This window comes from Salmo salar, chromosome 05, assembly GCF_965601325.2.
Source record: "Salmo salar chromosome 05, fSalSal1, whole genome shotgun sequence".
Lineage (NCBI taxonomy): Eukaryota > Metazoa > Chordata > Actinopteri > Salmoniformes > Salmonidae > Salmo > Salmo salar.
In genome coordinates, this window is record NC_138295.1 from 63,235,248 (window position 1) to 63,257,206 (window position 21,959).

At 41.4% G+C, this 21,959-nt stretch overlaps 2 protein-coding genes across 2 annotated transcripts; both read right to left on the minus strand.

Moving 5' to 3' along the window:
- Positions 1–488: 488 nt before the first annotated feature.
- Positions 489–4,802, minus strand: LOC106605440 (uncharacterized). The gene is made up of 3 exons (XM_045718502.2): positions 4,687–4,802; positions 2,038–2,169; positions 489–1,105 (listed from the first exon to the last, which is right to left on the minus strand). Exons 1-3 carry the CDS (start codon positions 4,765–4,767, stop codon positions 935–937), a joined length of 384 nt encoding a protein of 127 aa, XP_045574458.2. The 5' UTR covers positions 4,768–4,802; the 3' UTR covers positions 489–934.
- Positions 4,803–18,534: 13,732 nt separating this feature from the next.
- LOC106605441 (DC-STAMP domain-containing protein 2) lies at positions 18,535–21,686 on the minus strand. The gene is given in 4 exon segments (XM_082974934.1): positions 18,535–19,050; positions 19,053–19,487; positions 21,288–21,568; positions 21,658–21,686. Coding segments are annotated over 4 exon segments (807 nt in total). The 3' UTR covers positions 18,535–18,988.
- Between the last annotated feature and the right edge of the window lie 273 nt (positions 21,687–21,959).

Genomic DNA, 21,959 nt, shown 5'->3' on the forward strand with positions numbered 1-21,959 from the left:
GCAGACTGTGCAGGCGACCGCCGACTGACTGATCTACAAATCACCTTCCATCATAAATAACTACTCTTTATTATTTTTTAGATCAGTCCATTTAGCCACGATACATTACAGTTTTGATCCTATCGAGCACGGCCCATTGACTTCTCAAACCCAAAGGCCAGGCCTGGTCTGCTTGGTCTGTTTAGCAAGCCTTCCCGGAAGTCTCGCAATGTTGCACCTCTGGGTTTAGAAACTCTCTGGTTCGGTTGCTTTGAGCGAGACGTTGCCGCATAACCACATATCTAGGATCAGATTACCCTACCTCTAATTCTGACATTAGCTCGAGGAATGACATATTATCAGATCCAGAGTCAGTAGGTGGAGTCAAACCTACATAAAGGAGTATAGTGTTGTTGTGTATTCTAGAGTTGGTAGCTTCCATGATATAGGCCTAGCCTATAGCCTATACTTATGATAGAAAAAAAACATGAATAACACAAAACAGGTAACAAATTTAAAAGTTTTATTCAACAAGTAATACAATTATCATGAACATAACACACTTACTATGTTTCATTTCTAGTAATTTTTGTATTTGACATGTTGGTTTTAATAAGTCTGACAATGTAAATAATGAAAACATAAATAGCATGCTATTATCCATAAGAACTGACATAACAATGAAGTTGAAATAATAATGTTGGGTAATTGCAGATGGAATAGAAGACTATAATGTAAACCTTTCATTTAACCATCCAATAGGCCTACAACTTTATTAACCCTCTCTGTGGCAGACACATAACAACCAGGTGTGAACAGCCAGGGAGGAGGAGTTAGGGAGTTAGAATACTAGGATGGGGTGGGTGGAGGGGCCCAGGTTAAAGTGTGATTTTCTGGGTGGTGTAAACTGTTCCCTTAAGTGGTAGGCTTCCCAAGATAATGTTTGACCAGCTCCTCACTGTAGAATACAGTTACACTTGATTGTCTTCTCCTGGCTCCTCTGTCCATATTGAATGGTGGCCAGTGTCTGGACTAAGTTCCAAAAGTTCTCAAAGGAGACCCCCCTTCCATCCTTCACTCCAATCTGCTGCAGCAGCTGGCTCAAGCCTTGTTCATCTCCTGCTGTCTATTAGAAAGGGTATAAAGTTATAAAGTCCAAAAGTTATGGGTGGAGTTACAAAGTTGTCTGTCAGAAGTATTACAATGTAAATGTACTTTTAATCCGTCTGGCAGCATATTTCAAGACTTGGCATATGAGGGTGCAGTGGGATACCCGATGGGTTGGACAATACTTTTCTTGTCAATCATCTTGAAAAAACATACACTTAAAAACTGGAAATCAACCAATCCTTCATCGTTAACACAATGTTGAAAGTGTGTGGGCGACAGAGAAATAAAATGGTAAAGTTTCAGGCCATGTGGCAGAGAGTGATGCGAGCGCTGGAGATGGGGGCATGAGCATGTCGGTCTGGGCAGGTGTGATGTAGTTGACGTTTGTGTGATGTTGTCGTTTGTATGTTTTGTTTAAAAATATATATATATATTGAAAAAAATGGTTGAAAAATATAACATAATTTACAGTCCATATTTAAATAGAGCCATCCAAACACCCCATCAATCCACCCTCCATGAATTTGTAATGGCTGGATCGATGTAAGCATGTAATTACGCAATATATCCAGTTGAACTACGTGGAGCCACAACCTAATTCCAATCCTCTCAGATCCACAAGGGGGAGGCAACACACAGCCTGATGGGAGAGATTAGACTGCTAAGGGATCATTTTGGGATTGCACTTCTATTTATTCAGAGGTTGCCATGGAAGGGAAGAATTTATCAATCAAAATGAGGGACCTCTCCCTGGCCCAATACTTCAAATGCATTCTTCCTTCATCCTTTCTTTGGGATAAAAATGTATAGAACATGGCTGGATAGGTTTAAGCCAGGGTTAAACTACACAGAGTTCCTGAATTCAGTGATGTCAGATCAGTGATTACCGCAAGGAAGGAAGGAACATATTGGAATGGAGTCATACTTTACTGTGTGGGTTCATATTACCTTGTCAAGGGTGGGTAGCTGTGTGGAGACCAGGGTCTGGAACTCCTCTGTGGTTAGTGTGGGGGCATTGTTGGCTGCAGCACCATGGAACTGACTTACCAGGGTGTTCAACGCCAACTCCAGATCTGAGTACTTGTGGTGTGTGAGAGAGAATAACACATAAAGATTAAGAGCAGATCTGAAGGAAAGGAAAGATCTTTAATAGTGTATGACAGATAAATTGTACTATGCATAACACAACATAATCATGAGTGTAAGTTACTCATTTGCAATCACATTATGATCAGGAATCTGGTAGTAAAACATATATGCGTCACACACACTACTGTTAGGACAATGTTTACCCAAGAACAATACCACGATGTGTTAAGCCTCAGGGCTAGTCATGAACATTGTTGAGGGCTTGTCGCTTGACACACCCTTATGATAAAATGACCTGTACTTTGAAGCATTTGAATGGAGTTCCCCAGTTGTAATTAGTTAAACCGCTATTACACAGCAGACAGATTGTGACATTTCCTAATTTATTTGATATTTCAGAAAATGTTGATTTATCTGCCACAATATCTGCATCATCATGTGGAAAAAAATGAATGGCAGAATCTCAAATTCAGAAAGAATTGGTACAATTCCAAAATTCAATTGAGGGTGGATTGTATAGGATTCTGAAGTGTTTAATTTGTTTACATATACACTGAGTGTTTAAAACATTAGGAACACGTGCTCTTTCCATGAGACTGACCAGGTGAAAGCTATGGTCCCTTATTGATGTCACCTGTTAAAACCTCTTGAGGATCGGACACTTTTTTCAATTTCCACCTAAAATGACATACCCAAATCTAACTGCCTGTAGCAAGGATATGCATATTCTTGATACCATTTGAAAGGAAACCCTTTAAGTTTGTGGAAATGTGAAATTAATGTAGGAGAATATAACACATTAGATCTGGTCAAAGATAATACAAAGAAAAAAACATGCAGTTTTTTTTCTATTTTTTTCCATCATCTTTGAAATGCAAAAGAAAAGCCACAATGTATTACTCCAGTTTAGGCGTAATTTAGATTTTGGCCATTAGATGGCAGCAGTGTATGTATAAAGTTTTTAGACTGATCCAATGAACCATTGCATTTCTGTTAAAAATGTTGCATCAAGTCTGCCCAAATGTGCCTAATTGGTTTATTAATACATTTTCAAGTTCACAACTGTGCACTCTCCTCAAACAATAGCATGGTATTATTTCACTGTAATAGCTACTGTAAATTGGACAGTGCAGTTAGATTAACAGGAATTTAAGCTTTCTGCCCATATCAGATATGCCTATGCCCTGGGAAATGTTCTTGTTACTTACAACCTTACGCTAATCACATTAGAGCACATTAGCTCAACTGTCCCGCGGAGGTTAAATCTACTTTAATTAGTGTATATGATGGGGAGGAGACAGGTTAAAGAAGGATTTTAAAGCCTTGGGACAATTGAGACATGGATTGTGTATGTGTGCCATTGAGAGGGTGAATGGGCAATTCAAATGATTTAAGTGTATGTAGTAGGTGCCAGGCATACCGGTTTAAGTGTGTCAAGAACAACAATGCTGCTGGGTTTTTCACACTCAACAGTTTCCGTGTGCATCAAGAATGGTCCACCACCCAAAAGGACATCCAGCCAACTTGACACAACTCAGGGAAGAATTGGAGTCAATATGGGCCAGCATCAATGTGGAATTATTTCGACACCATGTAGAGCCCATGCCCCGATGAATTGAGGCTGTTCTGAGGGCAAAAGGGGGTGCTCCTAATGTTTTGTACACCTAGTGTATATTTAAGCAGAATTGTATTAAACTAATGATTGAATGAATCAGTCAGTCATTCATTTAACAATCCCACTCATGCGTTGTAGCACCCCCTGTCAGTCTGCACTGGCAGCTCTCGCAGATTTACCTTCTGGGTGTTAGCCAAAGCTCTAGAACGTTATTCCTATTCATCTCGGGTAGCCTTTTGTAATATATTGCATATCCATAGCTGAACTTTGGGCTCATTAAATCCCACTGTACTGCACCTATTATATGTGTGAGGCGTCAACGTTTACTATCAATGGTGGCTAGAAACCAATTTTCAATGCAATAAATTCAGATATCATTCAAATTGCCACGCAAAATTATACACGATCCTCCTTAACAAAAAAGCGTATCGAAACTGTGCATGCAATGGATCCCATTCCAACGTTTCCGTAGAAAGGGATGCGTGAACCTAATTGATTCCCCGTGCTTTCTATTACTCTGCGCCGACTGTCGAGGCACAGGGCACTCAACTGCTCCAAAATATCTGGCACCCAGATTGCGCATTCCGTCTCAAAATGAAATCCACAAAACCAGTGAGCATAATGTAGGCTAATGATATACTCTGGTAAAATAGAAAAATTGGTTTCGATTTGTTAACCTCTAACATGTTACCGCTTTATCGTACATCATGCGCTGATGTCCGTTTGCACGAAAGTCCCATAGGTGAGAGCCGGCGCCCTAGCTAATAAACTTGATTACAGTGTCCTGTGCGTTTGAATCACAAATTCAAAATATCAAAATAATAAACAGATAATTAATGACTTAAAGATTCTTAATGGCAAGAAAACAACTCTTACAAGGTGATATATCATACCTTGGTCGCCATTGAGTCCGTTTTGGTCTGTCCAGTCAAGAGCAAACTTTTCTTGTCAGCGTTCCATTGCCATCCTGGCATCCCCCCCACCCCACCCCACCCCACCCCCACCCCGTCATCAGACAAGGAATGGGGAGGAGAAACACCGAAATTGAACACTGGGACTGTATAATGAACTGAGGGTGGAAACATGAGACGTGTGCTTGTGTGTTGTTATTCAGTTTACTTATTTATTGTACTTTTTAATTCAAACTTTGTGGGCGTTTACCACCCCATTTACAAAGTCATAGTGTCCTTATCTGTTTCCAAATTTCCACAGAGACACACAAATATGAATATCACAAAACAGTCTTTGACCAACATTATAAAATGTAAATCTTAAATCATGTATTTATTCTCTTAAAATGGTCCTAAAATGGTTAATCCACAATCCATGACATCAGCTTGTACTATTCATTTTTTTTTAAATAACTCTAAGGTCATTGGCCCTATAGCATCTAAGGTTATCATCAGTTTGATTATAAATGAACCGCTGGAGTGCAGGTGATTCACGCAGTGCATTCCAATGTTACTAAATCATAAATGGGGGGAATTTAACCAAAACCAAAGCTCATTTACATTCTAGATTTGGAGAACACTTCAAATGCATCTAATAATTCACTATGAAGTTCCCCTATTTTTATCGCACTTACATATGGAAAATAAATGGGCTAATGCTTTGATAACATGGAAAACATGTATTTTAATGCTAAATGAAATTTATATAACTTAGAAAGTCATTTGCTCATCCCTATTAGCATCTGTAGCCTCTTTATCACAGACTGCAGTGTTCTGAGCTGAGCACAATTAGTTCCTTCTGAATGTAAGTGGAGCTGGTTGGTTTTAAGGTGGTCATCCCTGAGAAAGTTGCGGTTGTGAGTTGTGGTCAAGGCTGTGGACGTGACTGTTCTCAGGGACTGAGAGTGGTCAATCCGGCCAGAGGTGATAGAGTGAAACGAGGCGTCACTGTATGAAGTGTCACTCTTGCACCCTTGGGTCTCCAGCCCCACCGTCACACAGACGGCCGAGAGGGACAATGTTGAGTTGGGGTTGTGGTTATAGTCATGGTCACTAGGCTCAGAGTGGTCCTGTTGTGAATAGTCTTGGTAAGTCATATCTGGCTCGCTGGGGATGACAGGCAGAGATAATGAATGCTCAATTAAATGTCAGATCATGTTAATTCTGATGGTAATGATAGTAGTGATCATAATCATAAATATGAAGAGTCACATCTCCATTACCTGTGTTCAGAGTCACTGGGGGGACTGATATGACCACTACTGTCCCCACTGTCTCCTTCCACCAGCCCTATACTGCTGCAGGCCCCACGCTGCACCCTGCTCTCTGAGGGCCGCCGCCACATTGCCATGGAGATCCTCCTCTTCATCAGTCTCCTGGTGCCCCTCTGGGTGATGTGGGGGGAAGTTAGCGCGGCGGTCCACAGGCCCAGCTGCTCATCATCACTGGAGTCTCTGGAACATACAGGTTATACCACTGTTACAACACACAACGGCTTTTCTGTATGACTAAGGGACACATTCTGGTTCATTCATTCATTTTTATTCCACATTAGGTATATGTTTAGTTACTACGTGACAAGTGGTTTCTAGTGACAAAATGCAATTGGGGCAAGTGAGTAACTTACTGTATTTTAAGTGGAACCAAACAAAGTGCAACATGATAGTTAAATGGTCAGCTAGAGTCTAACAGGTTTAACAGGTGGTCATCATGAGTAATGTGCCCCTGTGGAAGACTCCCAGCTCTTCCTCACAGTCCTCCTGAAAGGTCAGGGGTCCCATGCAAACTGCACACACCTGGCCCATACTCTGGAAGCACTGCTTACAGTATACCCCTGTGTAACGTTAGAACAGCACACGGGTTAGAGTGCAACAAACCACAGTGGAGCAGTTGAACGGAACAGAAAAGTCAGATTGCCAAGAGGAACATAAAACTGATCAAGACCAGGGGCTATTTCACAAAATAGTATCAAAGATATGGCCTGCAAACATGGGTTAACATTCTGAAACAACAAGTAACAAGTAATAAGTGGTTTCAAAGAGTTGCAAATCTGGCTTTGAGAAACACCCCTCGTGGTGCTTCACCAAAGGTGTTAGCTGAATTCTTATCCTTCTAGGCTGAGTCAACAGTTTAACAGGGCCAACTCCCTCACTGTACACACAGTAAGGTCAAACTCCATTTCATTTTACAAGGAAAAAGGAAAGATTTTATGTACTATTCTGTATTTGCACGGGCAAAAAAAATGCACTAGTTAAAATACTAACATGGTGAAAAGATGCGAAATGGCTTCAAGAATGGGAGAATTAGGTGAAACTGACATTCATTTTACCAGGTTGTGAGTGTCTGGAGGAATCTGGGTCCCTCTCCTTCTGCCCTATTCCTGGCTACAGACCTCATCAGGGCTTTACCTAGAGACTGGATCCTCCTGTGGAGGAGCTGCACCCGCTCCTGCCCCACAGAGGAACGAGAAACACCATTACCTGCGCTATGTTATGTTAAAAGTGTCTGGATCTGGAAAAGGTGCGGTACAAATAGAATGCATCTTCAGCCTGACCCAGTAGATAATCTATAGAATATCCTGAACATGCTTTGTCAATCTCAGAAAAGAAATTAGATTGTCATCAGGGCAAGACAATAAATACCTATCGGCAGACAATAGACATATACAGGTAATTGCCAAAATAAAGGAAACACGAGTAAATTAGGGATACAAAGTATATTGAAAGCAGATGCTTCCACACAGGTGTGGTTCCTGAGTTAATTAAGCAATTAACATCCCATCATGCTAAGGGTTATGTATAAAAAGGCCCAGTTGCCCATTATTTTGGCTACCATGGCTAGAAGAAGAGTTCTCAGTGACTATGAAAGAGGGGTCTCAAAGCAGTATAGGGGGTTTAAAGGGTGTGTGTGTCTCAGTCACCAGATCTCAATTCTTAACCCAATTGAACACTTATGGGAGATTCTGAAGTGGCGCATGTTTACGGCGCCCCACCCGTTTACATTGTGACGTACTTTATTACACCGTACGTCATCTTCACGGAGTCTTGCCCCACTACTGAACGGACAAATGTAGTGTTTGTAATGCAAGATGGAGGAGAGCTTGTTTCTCGTCAGAGATTGCATTTATTTTGTGAGATTACCAAATGTGACCTTTTCATTCAAGACAGGTTAAATATATTGTTACAGGTGATAATAAAACATGTTTTGTTTAGTTACTTTTTCCTCAACTTGTTTCTATAACTTTATAGCAAGTCAAGCTAGCTGGCACTGCAGAGCAGCTAGCTAAAAGCTAGGCTAGGTTGAAGATACCATTGTAGCTAGCGACCTCCACCTAATAATTATCATCAAAAACAAACGTTATTATCATCACAATAAACTTAAAACAGGAGGCAACAGTCATATAATATAATTATTTAACATTGCTATTAAAATAGTATTCACTTATAGGAAGTTGCTAGCTATCCCATAAAGCCATTACCGAAAACCACATTATCTCTGTGGTCTGGCAACTTCCTGTTCTTCGACAGACTCTGGCTGGACTGAAGATGACGGAAAGTTTGAAAAATGTCAAAGTTTTCAGCGTCCGTCCTGCAACGGAGCCTTCAACTGCAAGAGGGCATTGCGTTTGCACTCCGTTATGGACGTCCCCATTGAAATGCATGACATCCGGCGCAACGCAACGGAGTGCTTATGGGTGATGTGAACGAGGCTTGAGACAGCGTTTTCCACCACCATTAACAAAAACCCAAATTATGGAATTTCTCGTGGAAGAATGGTGTTGCATCCCTCCAATAGAGTTCCAGACACTTGTAGAATCTATGCCAAGGTGCATTGAAGCTGTTCTGGTGGCTTGTGGTGGCCCCACGCCCTATTAAGACACTTTATGTTTGTGTTTCCTTTATTTTGGCAGTTACCTGTACATAGAGTTATGTGTGCACATAGACTAAGTTACGGTACACAGACCCGGTGCTGATGCTCAACATTCTGTACATGGATGGAATTCCATCTGATCCAACAGTCTAGTATAAAATGTAGTGACACTAAACCTGAAGCTGCTGGCAACATGTATGAACATTGCCATTAGAATGACGCAACACCTTTCCTGTCACACCAGTTTGTAATAGATAATGGCTGAGTGTGATGCTAACCGTGCCACTACTAGTATACAAACAATGACAAAGACCGCCACTACATAAGACCAGAATCGACAACAAAAGGGATCTAGTTTTTTTATCTGGTTTAATAGTTTATTTAACTTTGGCACGACAAGAAGAGAACGTGATCAAACTGTATTAACTTTTTAAGCACATCATTTCAGTCTGTTCTTTTGTCCTGGAATCAAGATAAGCACATCTGTATTGCTGTGCAGTGCTGACCTGCCTGTTCCCCTGAAGTCTTGACATTGTTTCAATTCTATGCATGGTTCACATTCCTCTTTCTCCTAGACTCCCAGACCAGCAGACTACTGCAGAACAAGTTCTATTGTGCCTGCCCAAAACCACAACCTGAAGTGGCTATTGTGAACAAATCTATCTGTGGATCTTTTTATTTCAGTGTAGTTTTTATGTAACTGACAGCCCCTAACTCGTCAGTGTTTGCAGATCTAAACGAAATGGATAGGTGTAAGCAACAGCTAAGTCCACTGGGAAGGTATCCATCTATTACTACACCTACCTGGTTCCCTCAGATCAGCAAACACAGAAGTGGTAAGGGCTAGAGGAGCGGGTTTGGAACTGGACAGATACGGAGAGAGTTGTGACGGGGTCATAACGTACCCGTTCTCGTTTCGGGTGGTACCTGGTACACACGAGCCTCCTTAAGCGCTCAACGTAGCTTCCAGCGAACACAATGAACAAGGAGAGTCCATAGAGGAATCCTGTGTTAAGAGAGGGGAAGCAAAGCAAACAGCTTATTTTGGCCACTGGGTGTCAGTGTTAAACAGCAAAAAATACAGAGACCCTGTAGAATTTACTCCATATCCATAGGCCAAGGCATAGATACAGATAACTGCCAAAATAAAGGAAACACCAACAAAAAGCATCTTAATATGGAGTTGGGCCACCACGAGCCAGAACAGCTTCAATGCACCCAGGCATTGACTGTTGTGTCTGGAGCTCTATCAGATGGATGAGACACCATTCTTCCACGAGAAATTCCATCATTTGGTGTTTTGTTGATGATAGAAAACACGGTCTCAGGCACCGCTCCAGAATCTCCCATAGGTGTTCAATTGGGTTGAGATCTGGTGACTGAGAAGTCCATGGCATATGGTTAACATTGTTTTCATGATCATCAAAACATTCAGTGACCACTATTGCCCTGTGGATAGGAGCATTGTCATCCTATGGGAGCATAGCCATGGCAGCAAAAATAATGGCCCAAATACTTTTATACATCACCCTAAGCATGATGGGATGTTAATTGCTTAATTAACTCAGGAACCACACCTGTGTGGAAGCATCTGCTTTCAATATACTTTGTATCCCCCATTTACTCAAGTGTTTCCATTATTTTGGCAGTTACCTGTATGTTAATCTTAGGGGCAAGTTCTACCAGATATTTTAATGTTAAAAGTCCACACAAAATATATTTACTGAACAAAAATATAAACGCAATACGTAAAGTGTTTGTGCCATGTTTAATGAGCTGAAACAAAAGATCTCAGAAATTTTCCACACACACAAAAAGCTTATTTCTCTCACATTTTATGCATAAATGTGTTTACATCCCAGCTAGTGAGCATTTCTCCTCCTGCAAGATAATCCATCATCCTGACAGGTGTGGCATATCAAGAAGCTGATTAAACAGCATGATCATTACACAGGTGCATCTTGTGCTGGGCACAATAACAGGCCACTCTAAAATGTGCAGTTTTGTCACACAACACAATGCCACAGATGTCTCAAGTTTTGAGGGAGCATACAATTGAAATGCTGACTGCAGGAATGTCCCCCAGAGCTGTTGACAGAGAATTTAATGTTCATTTCTCTACCATAAGCCACCTCCAACGTTGTTTTAGTGAATTTGGCAGTACATCCAACCGGCCTCACAACCGCAGACCACGTGTAACCACGCCAGTCCAAGACTTCCACATCCGGCTTCTTCACCTGCGGAATTTTCTGAGATCAGTCACCCGGACAGCTGATGAAACTGAGGAGTATTTCTGCCTGTAATAAATCCCCTTTGTGGGGAAAAACGTATTTTGATTGGCTGGGCTTGGATCCCTAGTGGGTGGGCCTGGCTCCCAAATAGGTGGGCCTATGCCCTCCCAGACCCATCCATGGCTGCACCCCTGCCCAGTCATGTGAAATCCATAGATTAGGGCGTAATGAATTTATTTCAATTTACTGATTTCCTTATATGAACTGTAACTCAGTAAAATGGTTGTGGACTATATTGCCACTCCTATTTGCCATCTCTTCAATCTAAGCCTACAGGAAAGTGTGTGTACTCAGACCTGGAGGGAAGCAAAAGTAATTCCGCTACCTAAGAATAGCAAAGCACCCTTTACTAATTCAAACAGCCAACCAATCCTGCTACCGACCCTTAGTAAACCTTTGGGAAAAAAATTGTGTTTGACCAGATACAATGCTATTTCACAGTAAACAAATTAACAGCTGACTTTCAGCACGCTTACAGGGAAGGGCACTCAACATGTATGGCACTGACACAAATGGCTGATGATTGGCTGAAAGAAATTGATAATAAGAAGATTGTGGGAGATGTTTTGTAAGACTTCAGTGCAGCTATTGACATTATCGATCATAGTATTCTTCTGAAAAAAACTATGTTTTATGGGTTTACATCCTCTGCCATATTGTAGATCGAGAGTTACCTGTCTAGCAGAATGCAGAGGGTGTTATTTAATGGATGCCTCTCTAACTTAAACCAAGTAGATTTAAGCATACCTCAAGGTAGCTGTCTTGGCCCCTTACTTTTTTCTATTTTTACTAATATCCTACCACTAGCCTTAGTAAAGCCAGTGCGTCCATGTACGCTGATGACTCAGCATTATACACGTCAACTACCACAGCAAGTGAAATCACTGCAACACATAAAGATCTGAAGTTAGTTTTAGAATTGGTGGCTAGTAATAAGCTAGTTCTAAATATATCAAAACCTAAATGCATTGTACTTGGAACAAATCATTCGCCAAACCAGTGGTTCCCAAACTAGGGTTCGCGACCCCATGTGCGAGGTTGCCTGATATGAAAATGGGGTTGCGGGAGAATTTCCAAAATCCCCCCAAAATCGAAATATATACCTTTATATATAAATTATTAAACCAGAGAGCGCTCTTAGATCATGGGAAAAGGCTACACTTGACCGTTGCACTTGAATCATTCCCACGGTGAATGGCTAAGCCCACTACGCTATGAAACCATACACTATTGCAGAGACTTTGATATTACTGGCTGCAATTAATATGGTGAAAACAATGTGTTGGGAGGCAGAGGCATAGAAACTCACATACCTTTGTCAGATAACACTGTTAAACAAATAATTTATGCTATTGCTCACAATCAAGAGGAAACTGACTGAACGACTCAAAAACTTCCAAGCTTATGCTATCCAAATGGACGACAGCTGTTATGGCCGAGATGCCTATGCATTGACCTTTGTTTGCTATACATGTCGGGGGATGCTATTCATAAGGACATATTGTTCTGTCTCACGATTTCCAAGTATGAAACGGCATATGGAATGTTGAGTGTTCTGCGTGGCTATATTGACGACAAACAGATTCCATATGGGATCAAATGTTGGACATTTGCACAGATATGGCTCCATCTATCACGGGATGGGGGGCAGGCCTCTGTACTCTAGTTATGAATGTGTCTCCCTCTGCAATATGGACGCATTGTATGATACACTGAGAACAACTGGCGGCAAAAGAGCTGAGCACAGAATTCTGAGATATACTGCAGCAGGTAACTTCGACTGTTAACTACATCAAACCACATCCACTGCGCACACGCCTGTTCGCAAAACTATGTGGAGATATGTGATCAGAGCATGGCAATGTTTCACATTGAGGCTTGGTGGTTATCAAGGGGGAGTGTTGGAGAAAAAAAATGCATTGAGAGAGGAACTGTTGTCATCCACAATGGATGTTAAAAAAAAAACCCGACTTGGTTGACTTTCTGTGTAATGAAAAGTAAATAACAGAAGTGTCCCACACGAGTGATAACTGCTCACCTTCAACGCTTGGATGAGCACTTTGGGACGGACCTACTTCCCAATCCGTTGACTGTGATCCTGGCTCAGTTGACATGCGGGTAAGTGAAATTGAACAGCTGATCTAGCTGTCATGTGACCGAATACTGCAGACAATGCATTCACGGGTCACTACGGAGGAGTTTTGGTCCTTAAACTCAAAGGCAAGACCCTGCTGTCTCCCTCTGAGCATTAATGCCGCATTCAAAACAACTTGGAACTGGGACCTCGGAAATCTCTGACTTCCGTGCGCTCACGGCAACTGGGAAACTCGGAAAGAAATTAGCTACAACTGGGAAAAATAGTTTTGAACGGTCATCCAACACGGAATTCCAACTCAGGAAGTCGGGCCTCTTTCTAGAGCTTTGACTTTGCGTCCTAAAGATCACTGTTGTCATGATTTGATCTTCAGAGTCCCCAGTTGTCTTGAAAGCACCATAAAAATTATGGTAGGCTGCCCTTCGCCAGTTTATATCTGTGTTAAGCTGGATTCAGTACTCTCTTCTGCATTAAAACTAAATATCGATCCAGGTTGACCACGCCCTGACTTTGAGAAGCTCCGATGCGACATGCATCAAACTCACCCATCTCATTAGTGGTGGTGAGATAAGAGACTAATTTGCAATTGACTGTCCCACATTAAAAGTATGTGATGGTGAGTTGAGAAGACAATCAGAAATATTGTTAGAATGGTTTTAATTTGACAGCCATACTGTTGGCTATATTTAATTTTTACATGTTTTGTTTGAGCTGCTTTTAAAAGCAAAAGTCGAATTGAACACAGTATTGGTGTTGTTGAATTTGATTTTCATAACAGCAAACTAGGACTGATGATTTGGTTAGATAAACTAGCAAGTCTGTTTGTTTGGTTACCATGGACACTATGTAGTAAACTTGCTAGGTACTTTAATGGATGTTGAACACATTTCTACAAACAAATGAACATATTTCTAGTGAAAAATGTGTTAAATTATAGCCATGGTATAGAAGTCAACTTGTGGCTCTATGCATTCTCTGGAAAATAATGTAACTCCATGGACGGTCAGTTCCACTCCACTAACGCTTGGTGGAACACACCTTTCACGTCGTTCATTATTTTCCATAGAATGCATAGCCCCTCGTTGATTATCCCTTACTTAATGCAGTATTGTAAATGTTATATTCTACATTTGTAATAAGAGTAATAATGTATTGTATTTATAATGTAGGCTGTTGTTTTGTTTTCAAGTAATTGTTTTATTCCTGTTTGGACCCCAGGTAGAGTAGCTGCTGCCTTGGCCTTGGGGATCCTAGTAAATACTAAATACTACTAGTCTAGGTGTTACCTATGTATGAGCATGTATCCTGAGTGGTCTGGGTCTGAAGGCTTCATCAGACACTTCTTGCTGAGAACAGTGATGCTGCCCTTCTGCAGAATGGCAAAGGCAGCTACTATGTCCTTGAAGATGTCCGAGGCATTGCCTGTGCTATTTACTTCCACTGCCAATATGATGGGTGCTAAAGAGAGCACAAAGAGAGAACACAATGTCTTGGATGATGTTGTTTGTTCCAAATATGGTTTGATGTACAAGTTCATTAGAATAATCTGTACTATAGTATTTAATTGGAAACTGATGTCCAGTTTAATTCCTTTATTGGACTGAATAGAATGGAGTAAACTGATAGACTTCAGGTTTCAGGCAAGGTTATTCATCACACCGAACAACCACTTTCTCTCATAAAATAAACTGTTATGTCTAAAATAACTAAGTCCAAAATAACAGCCCAAACAAAATGTGTACAAACAAAATAGCTGTACAAACATGTTTTGAGACTCGGTTTGTTAGCAGTGTTTCTGGTTTCATTCAGGTAAATATACTTTTTGGAAGCAATAACGAATGCAGATATTATACCGCTCATCTATTCCTGCTTTTAACCATGCACCTGTGAGTACACTGATGGGTGGGGTGGCTAGTAAGATTTAAATGTATTTATTACAGTAAATAACCTTGAACTGAACTGAACTGGACATAATCTATTTCCCTGTAGCCAGACTGTCGACCCTCTGGCCACGATGTCCCCCTGGGCTTGGTGGTGCACCAGGTCAAACATCCAGAAGACCACCAGGTCCAGCGCCACCCCAGGCATCCCATGGCTATGTGCCTGAGAATGGACACTGCGCAGAGGGCAGCCGTCCGCCGCTCCCTGGCCGTCAGGTACACTGAGATTAGAGGACAGAGATGGGTGTGTGGGAGGGGAGGTTAGGTGGGTGTTTTCACTGCCATGACATCAATGTTACACTGACTTTCTCTTTTCACCTTTCTAGATGTTTTTTGTTGTTGTTGTTCTCTCTCATTTTCGAATTTCTCTATATCCTTTTCTACCTTTTCTATCAACACCCACACTGCTTCCCCCCTACAATCCATTTATCTTTTCTTCTCCTCTTTCCTGTGCATTCTTCCTGCTCCACTCACATGGTCTGATGTAGGTGCGGGCCTCTCTCTGGCTGAGCGGTTAGACAGGGGGTTTTCCCTCTCTAACCAATCTCTTGTTGGGCTCCTCAAACTGCTCTGTGATGTAAGTGTTGTCAAAGTCATTCTGGTGCAGGTACTTGTGTTTGTACAGGACAGCCCTTTAACACACACACACACACACACACACACACACACACACACAGTATAGAGCAGGGTTTCCCAAAATCAGGGGAAACCCTGCTATAAAGTATACCGCTCCTTGTCAAACCTTGTTTGCATGACCCATGTAAATGAATATAGACTCACCGTAGGTATATTAGCAGCAGAAGGAAGAGGCCTATATAGGCTATTAGCCTCATCACTTCCTGGAAACATCCCAGCTCCACCGACACTTCCTCCATCATATCCTGTGACACCTGTTAGAGCGACTGACTGCTGTTCACATTCATGTCAAAGTGCATAGAGGCCGATATGTTGAACTCAAACTCCTCCTTCATCTTCTCGAAAGCTGCTATGGTTGCTAGAAGAGAGCAAAGAGGCACTTCAAGAATGTGCCACTGTGCATTTGTGACTGTTTAGAATGGCCATCAAAAAGGAGTTACAGTAGAATTATGGAATTGAAGAATGTTCTACCTGGGAATAGAGAAGTAGTAGAAACTATTATAAGGGCAAGGTTTCTGTACCTCTGCACTTTACTTACGGGCAGCAATATTTGTCTTTATGTGGCCAACAATGTAAGAAGGGATGATGCAAAACAGCTGACCAACTGACATGAGAGGAATGTATTGATAATTACTGTCCTCATACCTACAAATGACATAACCTCTAGCTAATTTACGTGACAAATGCATCTCTGCATCACAGGCTCTATTCATTGTCTCATAAAACCATTGTGAACGGTCATTAAAAGTAAACCCAAGTGTCATGTCAGGTTTATAAGACAGCATTATATAGGATTTATGACCCATAGTTTAGAAAGTGAAATGCCACCATTCACTTTATGCTGAGAGCAGCATTCTAGATCTCCCAAGGGCCAGGAAGTGTGTTTCATCTTTTCTTTCTCTTCTTTCTTTTCCTCCTGTCTCTGGCCCTCGGGTCATGTTTGGATTAAAAAGTCACCAGTGCTCGGCTGGCTCCTGGCTGGCCCGAGAGCAGCGGTGGATATGAAACAATAATTCATTTGAAAAGAAAACAGGGGAGGCAGATGGATGGAAGGGGGAGGCAGAGGGATGGAGGGTGACTCACGGCTGCGCTCCTCCTGGGAAATGTGAGAGGAAACCTGAGGGCGGTGTGGGGCTGGAGGGTTTTAACTAGGCCTTGGCTCCTAAGTTACCCTGCCCTCCTAGGCTAAAGAATAACACAGAGCACCACAGAGCTACCAGAGAGCTAGAGAGGAGGGCTGTGCTGTACCTCCACACTGATGTCAACCTCACAACAATGGGTGATCTATTTTTCCATGAGCTAACATATTTGTAGTCAGCAATTTTTCACCAAAATCGGAAAAAACAGGCTCGGGTGAAAAAAAAGGGAACAGTTTAACTGAGTTTCAAAAGATTTTAAACTACTGACCACCCAGCTAGCACATAATGTTCTGAGAACCATATGTTGTTAAGAGCTTGGTGAGAGCGTGGTTGTCCTATGGTTATTTTGCGTGCAACCTTCCCATAACATTTCCTATAGGTTTCTTCATGGTTCTATTTAAAGTAATGTTCTCAAATTGTTCAGAGAACGTTAAGAAACAATGTTCTTCGGTGGTAATTTCAGTATAATGTTTTCTACAGCTTTCCTCATGGTTCTATTTAAAGTAATGTTCTAAGAACGTTAAGAAACAATGTTCTTCTGTGGGAATTCCAATACCTCAGCATAAGGTTTTCTACAGGTTTCCTAATGTTTCTAGTTAAAGTCATGTTCTCCGAATGTTCAGAGAACATTAAGAAACAACGTTCTTCTATGTGAATTCAAGAACTTCAGCATAATGTTTTCTGCAGGTTTCCTCATGGTTCTATTTAAAATAATTTTCTCAGACTGTTCAGAGAATGTTAGGAAATGAGGTTCTACTATGGGAATTCCAGTACTTCAGCATAACATTTTTTGCAGGTTTCCTCGTGGTTCTATTTCAAGTAATGTTCTCAGAACATTAATAAAACTTTCCATAAAAACCACAAGAAAACAAAGTTTAAAGAACATAAACTTTCCATTCTCAGCATCAACAAAGCTATCTCTATCCTCTATCTTGTTAAGTGTTTTCAGGTGTGTTGGCCACACCTGATCTTAATGAGTGCTTGTTTCCTTTGAAATAGAATCTCTTTGAATTGACAAAAATGTACAAACATGGCATGCTAGCTCCATCCTCATGGAGCAGTGGACTAATTCCGAGAGAGCAGAAGATCATAGGTTTGAATCTCACTGAAACCATGCCACAATAAAAAAAAAAATGTGTTTGCATGATTAATGCCTAAGCAAATTCATTTCCATGTGTCCTATCTATGCTTGGAGTTCAAAACAGTAAACCTAAGCTAGCAGTGTTATTAAAAGTCTTATTGAAACATGTTCTCAAAACGTTATTTAATTACCTTAAAATAACCTATAATTTCCGTTTGTTAATAAAACCTCCCAGGAAAACTTTCAGGAAATCATAGGAAAACTTTCTCAGAACCTCCCTGCAACCTGAAAATGTACGTTCCCAGAACAGGTGAAATTTTCACTTCTGTTCTCAGAACTTTTTCAAAAGCCGTAACGGTAAGGAAACTTATGGCTTCATTCCCACAACCAATGGGAAACCAAAAACGTACATTCCCAGAACTGCTAAGGAACCAAATGTGCTAACTGAGAATGACTTAAAAACAGAGAACAAACATCTCAGATAAAATATGTAATGGTTAGGAGGCAAGGCCCTAACAAAGTTGTCCTTCATAATGAGAAGAGAAACATTGAGCGAAGACTGCGACAATGACAATACAGATAACCTAATTATAACACTACCATAGATTTTCTTATTTTTAAGTAACAGACACCTTCCACAGTGATTGATGTCCTTTTCACATTTCCTTTGCTCTATTGATACAGCTGTATATGTTTGTAAGGGCTGTCTGAAGAGAGAGTGGACCAAAACGCAGCAGGGTTAGTGTTCATCATTTAATATTTAATTGAACACTATACAAAACCAAGAAAGCCAACAGTCCTGTCAGGTGCAAACACTAACAGAAACAATTACCCACAAAACCCAAAGGAAAAACATGCTCCTTATGTGTGACTCCCAATCAGCAACAACGAGCTTCAGCTGTGCCTGATTAGGAGCCACACACGGCCCAAAACAAAGAAATACAAAAACATAGAAAAAGGAACATAGAACGCCCACCCAATGTAACACCCTGGCCTAACCAAAATAAAGAACAAAAAACCCCTCTCTATGGCCAGGGCGTTACAATGTGCTAAAGCTTCTCAGGTTCCTACTCTTGCGATTTGAACCTGCTTCTCTGTGGGCAATAATTTATTCATCTGACACTATGACAAACAGCTACCCTTCCTCTACTACTGACAGGTGATGGAAGTAAGGGTGAGTGAGGATAGTGATTCTACTGTATGATGGAACAACATGTCAACCAACCTCGAGTGAGACCACAGAGGGGGCGGAACCATCCACAATGTGACAAAGGAAGTTGAACGCAGACAGGAGCTCCATGTAGTCATCACGGGCATCATCAAACAGCTTGTTACACTTCTTACAGGGGGTGCCAAGTTTGTCATTACACACCTCGCCAATGCCGACCAGGAAGTGTAACACGTTTCTCAGGGAACGAGCTGTAACGGGGCAAAGGGAACAGAAATCAATGGAAGGCTTCATTTGGTGAGTTAAATTGTTAGATACAGTAACTGTACTAACAGTGTCTTCAAATAATGACAGCGCTAGAATAAGCATGGCCCACAGATGTACCTGCTGGGTCTGGTTCATGGCAAGTTCGGCCCCACACACCACGCTGTCCGCTGCACGGTCAAAGTTTTCCAGGGTGTTGGTCATGGGGCCCTGGACCAACATGGAGAAGATGAAGAACAGGAGGAAGTTCTTGCCCTTCACTGTGAGGAAATTCATAAGAAGGTGCATTAGTGGTACCCAGAACAAGTTGGTCTACTGAGTAATGCATTGTAGGTCATTCCTTCTACTCAGGGGCGTTTCTCAGAATTTTTTTAATACATTTTTTTCCTGGGGTGGCCAAGGGGGGGCCAAGAACCAATCATGATGGCGCGCCATGGGAAATCAGCAAACTGGATCACAAATAGCATTGAAAATTGGCTTAAATACGATGCATTGCATTGAATAACTGTTTCAACTGTTAATTTGTATCTGCCCTAATTTATTCAAATAAATGAATTTGAAATGATCCATATGAATCCATATTCAAGTTATTGAGGATCTACACTGATCTCAAAAAACGACCTCTCAGACGTAATGGAAAACTTTAACCACTGAATGAACATCTGGTCGGGTTCTTTGGCTAAGCAAAAACAAGCAAAAACAACTCCATTATCAGCTTGGCTGCTTTAGCTTTATTCACCCATCGATAAGGGACATACATAACATTCTACAACAAACACATGCCATAGCCTACAGCAATTAGCTAGCACTAATTAACACACTAGCTCAGCACCAAGATTAAAAACTTGAGTTTATTTTCCTGTCAAGTCAAACAGCAGTTACCTACACATCTTCCACCTCTGCACTGCTTTTGTCAACTCAGGGGCGGACTGGGACCTGAAATCGGTCCTGGCATTTCTAACACACTAGCCCATTTTTTTCCCCCCCTCGAGGCCCCCACAACGGCCCATTTTTTCCCTTTGAGGCTCTCATTATAAGCCAGATCATGATAATTTTGCACAAAAAAAGTTAGACAGGCCCACTAGAAAGAATATGGACTAGCCCTTCTGGCATCTCCAAACTGACTGTCCTAAAGAGATTGAGCCAGTGGGTGAGCTACTTGTAAGCGTGGAGGCATCGCCACTTGCTCACGACTCCTATATGAAAGATAGCATACGTAGTGTTTTATTTTTAGTAAATGTTTCTTTTCAAAGCAGGGGAAAATGTTAACAGGTTGGAGGAGTATTCTGTGGGGTATTCTGGCGGACAACAACCAAACAAAGGTTCATTCCCGGTGTGGTAATACTGATGATTTGTCGCCATAGATGGTATGTTTACATAGCAGGCTAAGATAACTAACATGGCAGGTTAGGTGAATTAATGTAACAGGTTAGGAGAATGAGGTAAAGGTTAGGAAAAGGATTAGGGTTAGGCTTAGCTACAATACTAGTTGTCAACAATTGTTGTCCCCGTCCCTACCACTAGATTGAGCAGTAGCCCTACTCCATCTAGCCACAACGGAAGAAATGTAAACAAACAATCTGTGGAAGACAAATCATCAGTAGCATAACACCATGGTAACCATGTGATTTTGGAACTGTGAGCTTATTGGTCCACTTGAATGAATTGTTTGTGTGCTCTAATTGATTGCAAGTAGGCTATGACAAGGATGCACCTCCACCTGTTTTGTACAAAATGGTGGTCTTTCTTTTCTACTGTAAGTGCCTACACCAGCCTAGGAAACAGTCTCTCTCTGTTTGAAAGGCTGTGTTTAGACAGGCAGCCCAATTCTGATATTTTTTCACACTAATTGGTATTTTGACAAATCACATTAGATATTTTCCAGAGCTAATGTGATTGGTAAAAAGACAAAATAGTGGGTGGAAAAAGATCAGAATTGGACTGTCTAAATGTTGCCAAAGTGTTGATTTGACTGTGTAACTGGGTGCATTTCAACACAGAGCACATATACTATTTTTTTGTGGTATGGTTAAAACAATCTTCATATGTAGGCTACTCACTTGAACACAGCATTGGCATCATGAGCACAACATTCGCTCGCACGCGGATGGAGAGGCCCGTGCCAAATGCTGCGAGGAAAGCTATGGCGATCGTGGTATACACGCAATACCACAGTCCTTGGTTCTGTACGAACAGTGCAGTCATTCCGTACACAGGGGCGAGGAATAGGCCAAACAAAAACCCACCCAAACTATGCACGAGCCCACTGAGACGAGGATCACGGAAAGGTTTGGTCTTGCTTCGTGGGCAACGCCTTGGGAATCTGGGAACCCTGTAAAAAAGGTTAGATATTTAGGCTAAACTCACCCACCAATGACAACATTATGTAGTAAGCCTATGCATCTCAATAATGTCAATGTATTTCCTTACCGCTTGAGGACCCCCCTCAAACGCTCCATCGCGGCTTGCCCACTTTGCACGAACCTTTGCCGAAGACCATGTATGCTATGCTGTCCCCGTAGACATAAGATTTGTTTTCTTATTTCTAATTCTGTCACTAGAGAATCGTTATTGTTTCAGGCCTCCACAGAACTAAGTTGCATTATGAGGTCACCAAGATGGAGTTATTCTTCTTTCTTCTGGAATTATTCCCTTTTCCTGCTTATAAACGAGTGGATTCAAAATGATTTAATGGCAGTGACGATGGTTAAATTGAATGAACTCAGAAGACA

Coding starts and splice junctions, on each gene's coding strand:
- LOC106605440 (XM_045718502.2), bottom strand. CDS start 4,767: ATGCCAGGATGGCAATGGAACGCTGACAAGAAAAGTTTGCTCTTGACT. Junction 2,170..4,686: donor CGGACTCAATGGCGACCAAG/GTATGATATATC, acceptor ACACACCACAAG/TACTCAGATCTGGAGTTGGC. Junction 1,106..2,037: donor AGCTACCCACCCTTGACAAG/GTAATATGAACC, acceptor CCTTTCTAATAG/ACAGCAGGAGATGAACAAGG.